Source organism: Pleuronectes platessa, chromosome 16 (assembly GCF_947347685.1).
Source record: "Pleuronectes platessa chromosome 16, fPlePla1.1, whole genome shotgun sequence".
Classification (NCBI taxonomy): Eukaryota; Metazoa; Chordata; class Actinopteri; order Pleuronectiformes; family Pleuronectidae; genus Pleuronectes; species Pleuronectes platessa.
In genome coordinates, this window is record NC_070641.1 from 4,969,400 (window position 1) to 4,978,223 (window position 8,824).

Sequence of the window (8,824 nt, forward strand, 5' to 3'; positions counted from 1 at the left end):
GAGTTCAAGCTCCAGTGATTTTCATTTACACCACCTGTAATGTCGAAAATGTTCTTGAACAGATTTTAATCTGGCAGTTCTTTTATTACCATTAATTAGGGCCCGAGCTCTGACAGGCACTGACAGGCAGTGGGAGGCCCTATTGAAATTGTAAGGATTTGTTTTTCTTCAGGCAAATGAATTGGCTTGTGAGGGCTTTAACATGCTCAAATACTTACCAAAATTTGCAGTAAAATTTGAAAGGGATGAAAATGTACGTATTCTGGCGTAATTTCAAATGGGCGTGGCAAAATGCACGGTGTGAACCTGACGTGCCGTCAAAGTTTTAATTACACGCCTGTCAATATTTTCTCAGGGTCATAGCGCCACCTACTGATCAGTGTGAAAATGCAATTGTTGTAACATTGTCCAATTGACACAAAATTGCTCACGCTACATCAGAGCCCCTACTTGAACATATCCATTAGTCTGTATGTAATAATACTGATGGCGCCACCTACTGGCAACAGGAAATATGCTTTGTTTTACAACTATCATTCAATTTACATAAAGTTTTCACAGTGCAGAGCAATTAGCAGGCAAGAATCGACATCACGTGATGGACGCAGAAAGGGAAGCGTTTATCCTTGCTGCAGTGGGCAAAACGCATGCAACACTTCAAAATACATGTGCCCGAGCCCGTTCAGTGCTGCTTTAATGGTTTAAGTTTGTTTAATTTAATTATTTAATATTTCTACTTCACTGTCTCAGTACTTTTACTTGTAATGGAAAATTACTTTACGTTGTTATTACTTTTACCTTAGTGAATGATCCGAATCTTCTTCCACCATTGGTTAAGTTTATTTATTGCTTATACTTTAGTTCTTGTTTATCAAGTACTTGTAACAGAGTATTTTTACTGTGCAGTATTAGTACTTTCGTTTCCTCTTCGTCCTCCAGTCCAACAGGGGTCGCTGCTGGCTCGGAGCTAGGAGTCTCTGTTTCCTGCCGCTGGCTGTCTTTGTTCGCTCCAGAGACTCAAAGTGTGCAGAAATGAGGAACATGTCCGCCGTGCAGCTGCTGCGGGTGTCGGTACATGCGCGGATCACTGCTGCCGCTGAAGACTTCCTGCTCGTGGTGGAGAAAGGAGGAGGAAAGGCTCAAGTCCCGGAGCTGAGAGCGCTGCTCACCGAGCGGCTCGAGGCCGCGGGGGAGGAGATCCTCGCGGGGCTTGAGGAAACCTTGGCAGAGTACGAAGACAGAATGGAGCAGACAGAGCGATCCGAGCGGGAGATCTGCCGCCAGAGGAGGCTGCTCGATGCCGTGATGCAGCCCGTAGTCCGGCTGCGCAGAGCAGGTCAGTCCCGGGAGGAACCGCTCACAGGCTAACGTTAGCTAGCATCAGCTCGAGCAGCGGTGTTCAAGTTTAACTGGCGGCCATATCAACTGGCGATATGTTTACCTTTTTCCAGATGTTGACGGTCGTTTGCAGAGACGGTGGCAGATTCGTAATTTTGACCAAGATTCAAGAGCTTTATTATCAAATGCACAGAGATAACAATTAAGCAGTCGAGGCCAATGAAATGCTTGAGTCACAGGCTCTCTTCTAACAATGCTCAAGAATTAAAAAAACAGAATTTGAATAAAATAGTGTAAAATAGAATATCAAAACTTTAAAATATGAAATAAAATACATATATCTAAATATATATCTACAGCTGGAGAAAGAAAGAACAATAGTGCAAATATGCCACGGTGCTTATTTAGTGGAGTTATTGCAGTTGGGAGGAGTTTAAAAGTCTTATGGCCTGGGGGATTAAACTGTCTCTGAGCCTAGTGGTGCGGGCCCAGATGCTGCGGTACCGACGGCAGCAGGCAAAAATGTTTATTGCTCGGGTGAAAGGGGTCTTTAATAATCCGGTTGCTCTTCTTCCTGCACCGCTGGAAGTAGAGGTCCTCTATGGATGGTAGCGCCGTCCTGGTGATGTGCTGGGCGGACTTCACCACCCTCTGTAAAGCCTTACGGTTAAGGGCGGTGCAGCTGCCATACCAGGCTGTGATGCAGCCAGTCAGGATGCTCTCTATGGTGCACCTGTAGAAGTTGCCTGTGTGTGAAGTGCGGTGATCTACTGAAGGTCTCGCTGAAATAAAAACCCTTCCCGAGTTAATGTGTCCGTGTCAGCATCACGTTGAGACAGCAATATAAATCAACTGGTTTAAAAAAAAAGAAAAATAGTACAAAAACCTTGACCGGGATTCGAAACAACGAGCCGAGGCAGTATTAGCTTCTGGCCTGATGACGATCTCATTACGCCACCGAGCCGCTGAGATCTTCATCGCGCATCAGATAAATGTGTTGTTCTTTGCTTTGTCAGCTGAATAACACCAGATGTGCTTTGAGGTAACGCCCATGTCATCTGGTGATAGTCTAAACACAGAATAAACGCTGTATACTTAAAACCAGGCTTTACAAATCTCATGCTCCTCTTCATAGGAGACACAGGGAGTTATGAAGAACACACATGACGCTGGTGATCATTACAAAGCGCACACACCAAACAAGTGGCACATGTAAACATCCCTCACATCAACAAGGCGGAAGCTTGAGCTGTATTTTTGTGAGTAAAGCTGGTGAACGTGCTTCTAATGGACGTGTAAAGCTTCACGTGTCCTCCTGTCGCTGCTGGTTAAAGTCAGCGGACGTGATTTTAATAGATGTCCCCGCTGTTCTCGATGATACGGTTCTGTCATCGGAGAATGAAAACAACCCAAACGCTCATCACAGAACGGCTGTGTTTGTTTTTCGTAGTTTCTGTCATGCAAGTGTTGTTTATTTGTGTGAAGTCAACAGATGATCTGTCCGAAGTGTGTCGAGTGTGTTGAACATGACACATGTGTGACAAGGCAAATCTGGAAAACTAACTTAACGTCTTCATGTCGAACAACGTGTTGTGTATTTCTTCTCTTCTGTCAGATGGCTTTGTGCTTTGTTGGTGCTGTGTCAGTCGAATGAGTAAATAAAGTTCACTGTGTAATAATGACAACTCTGGCAAATTATAATAGTGATTAATAATAATAAAACTATTTATCTTTTGTTGTATTTTCACAAACAATGTGGTGTGGTGATATAGGCAATTGAGGACGTTTCATGAAACATCATCATTAAAAATAAAGTGCCTTTTGTGTCAGTGTCATCTTCGGACTAAATATAAATGTTACAGAAATCCCACCACGGGAATCGATGCGCACCAACCATTATATCAACGAGCACACGAAACGCCCACTTATAGTTAGCAGGCAAATCGATTCCAGATGAAGCGTCCTCAATTGCCTGTATCACCACACCATATTTTTTGTGAAAATCAAAAAATGTATGTTGTACAGGCGCTTTGTGAAAATGACAAATCTGCCACCAGCTCTGCAAACGACCGTCAACATCTGGAAAAAGGTAAACATATCGCCAGTTGATATGGCCGCAAGTTAAACTGGAACAGCAGAGTTAATATGCCACTTCCTGTCTCTTTTTGCTGCACCCGGCTGCTCCAGCTCTCACCTGAATAATGAGGAGGATGTGATGCTGTTGTGAACAAGTGTGTTTAGAAAACCTGCTGCTGTGTTGCTCATGTCTGAAACAGAAAGTCTGGACACATTTCTCTGAGTTTTACCCACAGTTCTTGTCTGAAAGCGGCTTAACCAACTAACTAACTGCCCCTCGCCCTGCTCTGCTCTGTTAGAGACCTAATTGGTTTATTTGGGCTCAAAATGAAAAACTTTTTTACCAGAAACCTTTTGTTTTATGCTGCTTCCTTTACAAGCTGTGTCGTAACACCAACTGTAAACAACCTTAACATCTCGACTTTCTGAATGAGATCGTTCAAAAATCAACATTAAATGACACAAAACAAGTTTTTCAAAACACTTCAGGAAACTCTGAAATGATAAATGTGTGTATTTGTGTTTCAGTGAGTCCTGCAGACGTCCAGCAACTGATGGTGAATAAAGAAGAGGTTCCCCCTGAGCAGCAGCAGTGGAGCACCCTTGTGGACCAGGAGGACCAAGAGCCCCCCAACTTAAAAGAGGAACAGGAGGAACCGTGGACCAATCAGGATGGACAGCAGCTTCAAGGACTGGAGGAGGCTGATATCAGGTTCACATTGACTCCTGTCGCTGTGAAGAGTGAAGAAGATGAAGAGAAACTTAAAACGTCAAAGCTTCATCTGAGTGAGACGAAGGAGAACAGAGCGGACTGTGGAGGACCAGAACCAGCCAGGAACTTAAGTCCTGATGGACGTTTACAACCAGGTCCTGAGGACAAGACTGAAGACTCTTCTGAGACTGAAGAAAGTGAGGATGATTGGATGGAGACCAGGGAACCTCAGAGTGATTTAAATACAAGCAATAACAAACAGCCTCTAAGTGATATTGGATGTAAGTCAGAAAAAAAATTGTTTAGTTGCTCTGAGTGTGGTAAAATATTTAACCAAATGGGCCATGTAAATTCACATATGAGGAAGCATACAGGAGAGAAACCGTTTAGTTGCCCTGAGTCTGAGTGTGGTAACAGATATAGAGATAGGAGCAGTCTAAACATACATATGAGGAGTCATACGGGAGAGAACCAGTTTAGTTGCCCTGAGTGTGGTAAAAGATTTAACAAAAGGGGCCATCTAAATTCACATATGAGGGGTCATACAGGAGAGAAACCGTTTAGGTGCCCCGAGTGTGGTAAAAGATATAGGGACAGGAACAATCTAAATATACATATGAGGAGTCATACAGGAGAGAAACCGTTTAGCTGCTCTGAGTGTGATAAAAGATTTAACCAAAGGGACCAACTAAATAGACATATGAGTAGTCATACAGGAGAGAAACCGTTTTGTTGCCCTGAATCTGAGTGTGGTAAAAGATTTAGAGATAGGAGCGTTCTAAATATACATATGAGGAGTCATACAGGAGAGAACCAGTTTAGTTGCCCTGAGTGTGGTAAACGATTTAACAAAAGGGGCCATCTAAATACACATATCAGGAGTCATACAGGAGAGAAACCGTTTAGTTGCTCTGAGTGTGGTAAAGGATTTAACCAAAGGGGCCATCTAACTGCACATATGCGGTGTCATACAGGAGAGAAACCGTTTAGTTGCTCTGAGTGTGGTAAAAGTTGTAACACAAGGTCAAATCTAAATTCACATATGAGGTGTCATACAGGAGAGAAACCGTTTAGTTGCCCTGAGTGTGGTAAAAGATACAGCGATAGGAGCAATCTAAATAAACATAAGAGGAGTCATACAGGAGAGAAACCTATTAGTTGATCTGAGTGTGATTAAAAAAGATTGAAGATTCAGTCCTATGTACGAGATGTGAGGATTCATGAAGGAGAGAAGTCAATAAATCAATCAAATTGATCAACATTTTTTTTTATTTGTATAGCTCATATTCACAAATCACAATTCGTCTCATAGGGCTTTAACATGGTGTGACATCCTTTGTCCTTAACCCTCAGCAAAAGTAGGGAAAAACTACTGAAAACCTTTTTAACAGGGTAACAATACGTAGAAACCTCAGAGAGAGCCACATGTGAGGGATTCCTCTCCCAGGACGGACAGAAGTGCAATAGATGTCAAGTGCAGGAAAACATCAAGATTAAAGTTTTTAGCAGCATTGATGAGGGTAAACATTTTGAAGGATAATTTCAATACTATATGTCAAGCAGTCCTGCTGCAATCATAGTCTATGGTCAGCAGCCAGCAAGATCATGATCCGCCATCCAGATCGGATCCACTATAGTCCACAGTTATTGTCCACTGCCACTTATTAGGATCCATCATCAGCCGCCGACCTCGGTCGTGGTTCTCCACCATTATCAATCAATCAATCAAATTTTATTTGTATAGCCCATATTCACAAATTACAATTCGTGTCATAGGGCTTTAACAGGGTGTGACATCCTCTGTCCTTAACCCTCAGCAAAAGTAAGGAAAAACTACTAAAACCCCTTTTAACAGGGAAAAAATACTTAGAAACCTCAGAGAGAGCCACATGTGAGGGATCCCTCTCCCAGGACGGACAGACGTGCAATAGATGCCACGTGCAGGAAAACATATTCAAGATTAAAGTCTTCAAGATTAAAGATTAAAGTCTCTAGCAGTATTTGATGAGGGTAAGCATCCCGAAGGACAACCCCAACATGACATGCCAAGCAGTCCCGCTGCAATCACAGTCCATGGTCAGCAACCAGCAGGACCACAATCCACCATCCAGACCAGAACGCCACTCCAGTCCTCTGTCACCGTCCACCGCCACCCACCACGAGCCGCCGCCGCGGTCCTGGTCCAATGACGTACCCGATTATATGATGCCAACGCGACAAGGGATCCGCCATTACAATTACGATCAGCCCGCACGATATAGAATCCGCCATACTGGATCCACCATTGCGACCTCTGATGCGCGATCCACAATCGTAATCCATGGTGCGGTCACAGCGGGCCCGGATCTGCGGGCGATAAAGCAAAGGGACTCGGGAAGGGGTCAAGTCAGTAACATGTACTGATGAGATATGACTTACTTCGATGTGATAAGGATGGAGAAGAGGAAGGAGAAGCTGGAAAGAGAAGCTCTGTGTATCATGTGTCATAAATTCCCTTTGCGTTTTTACGTCATCAGGGTTTTTTGCCTTGTAATCAATGATACAGGCTGAACTTGAGGCTACACTGAGGCTCCAGGTAAATCTGACTGGCTACTGGTTTGTATGGTAGTACGATGAAAACCATGTGGCCCACTCAGTAGATCAGCCATCAATACCTCTGCCTTTTTAATCTAAACGCTTCCTATTTTAGAACATAGGACAAGTTACTTGCTGCCGCACTAATTAGCTCTATCTATCTTTATCAAAAAGGAAGGTTTTAAGCCTACTCTTAAACGAACAGATAGTGTCTGCCTCCTGAACTGAAAGTGGTAGATGATTCCACAGCAGAGGAGCTTGATGGCTAAAAGCTCTGGCTCCTACTCTACTTTTAGAGACTTTGAGGACGACAAGTAGGCCTAAATTCTGGGAGCGAAGTGCTCTAGTAGGTTGCAGTGTTAATTTTGGCAGCTATTTTTGATTTAGTCTTAGTCTTAGTCTTTTGACGAAAATGCATATTAGTTTTAGTCACCTTTTAGTCATTTTAATCCTTCTTAGTTTTAGTCTAGTTTTAGTCGACGAAAACAAATTCCATTTTAGTCTAGTTTTAGTCGACGAAAACTAATTCCATTTTAGTCTAGTTTTAGTCACATTTTATAGCCACATTAAACTCCTTTTCTATAAAAACATATAGCTGCAGCCTAATAGCTTAAAAATATATATTTAATTTTAAATGTGAAAACAAAAAGGGAGAGCAGGTCAGACTGGAGCCGGACACAGAAACTGAACATCGGTACAAACCAACTGCAGCTTCTGCTCTGATGAAGAAGCTGAAGCGCTGATCTCTGAGCAGCTGAGACCATAGAAACTCTGGTTTTCACTGTTTCCATAGTTAAGAAGCAGTCGGTCACTGAAAGGCTGCTCCACGAGAACGCGCTCTGCTTTCACTGTGTCTCTCTGAGCGAGTGCGCGAGGCGGGGGGCGGAGCTACGGACCGGAGCGCTATCTGGGGCGCACACACACACATACACAGACACACACACTCGCCCGCTCCTGATACTTCATGACGGCCTGATACGATGATGTTTTAAAAATTATTGTGACTTAGTCAACCACCAACATTTTCGTCTCGTCTCGTCTCGTCAACGAAAATTGAAATAGATTTCGTCATAGTTTTTATTTTCAAAGATTCGTTTTCGTTACGTCTTCGTCTCGTCTTCGTCATGGAAAAAAGGTCGTTAACGAATATATTTCGTCATAGTCTTCGTCAACGAAATTAACACTGGTAGGTTGATAGGGTACTAACAGCTCTTTAAGGTAAAATGGTGTCATATTATTCAGGGCTTGAAAGTGAGGAGGAGAATGTTAAATTCTATTCTAGATTTAACCGGAAGCCAGTGTAGCGATGCTAATACTGGAGAAATGTGCTCTCTTCTCTTGGTTCTCGTCAGGACACGTGCTGTGGCATTTTGGACAAGCTGTAGAGTCTTTAACAACTTACTGCTGGAGCCTGATAATAATGAATCACAATAGTCCAGTCTCGATGTAACAAAGGCGTGGACTAGTTTTTCTGCATCTTTTTGCGAAAGGACATGTCTAATTTTTTTGATATTACGCAAGTGGAAATAGGCGGTCCTAGAAATTTGTTTTAGGTATGAGTTAAAGGACAAATCAGGATCGAAGATCATCCCCAAGTTCCTGTCTGTTTCATTGGAAGCAAGGGCAATGTCGTCTAGTGCAGCTATATCATTAGATAATGTATCTCTAAGGTGTTTAGGATCAAGTATTATAACCTCTGTTTTATCTGAGTTTAATAAGAGAAAATTGCGGGTCATCCAGGTTTTAATGAGGAGTATAACTGGGTGTCATCCGCATAACACTTGAAATTAACCGAGTGTGTCCTGATTATGTTTCCTAGTGGAAGCATATATAATGAATAAAATTGGGCCGAGCACAGTTTGCAACAAAAGCTTTATTAGGATTTATCAGCAGATATTCATATTATACATATTCAGAGTTCACTGTTTTAAATGGACTATAAACAGTTTTAATGTCCCTAGAAAATATAACTCATTGAATAACACGAAAGATTTGTGGTTATATATCTTGTTTCTACTGATTTCTACATAATTTATCTATTTTTCATAATGTCCAAGTCATTTTAAGGTTAAAGTGTGTTCCTTGCACAGTATGAATGTATTCTTAACTTGTTACATTACATTA

At 42.4% G+C, this 8,824-nt stretch overlaps 1 protein-coding gene across 2 annotated transcripts; it reads left to right on the top strand.

Moving 5' to 3' along the window:
• Nucleotides 1-981: 981 nt before the first annotated feature.
• Nucleotides 982-5,381, top strand: LOC128459072 (zinc finger protein OZF). Of its 2 annotated transcripts, none has more exons than XM_053444180.1 (2): nt 982-1,336; nt 3,943-5,381. In XM_053444180.1, the coding sequence occupies exons 1-2, from the start codon at nt 1,033-1,035 to the stop codon at nt 5,286-5,288; spliced, it is 1,650 nt and encodes a 549-aa protein (XP_053300155.1). In that variant the 5' UTR covers nt 982-1,032; the 3' UTR covers nt 5,289-5,381. The 2 variants fall into 2 exon arrangements, with proteins under 2 accessions (XP_053300155.1, XP_053300156.1); XM_053444181.1 differs by lacking the exon at nt 3,943-5,381 and adding an exon at nt 3,364-3,427.
• The last annotated feature ends 3,443 nt before the right edge of the window (nt 5,382-8,824 follow it).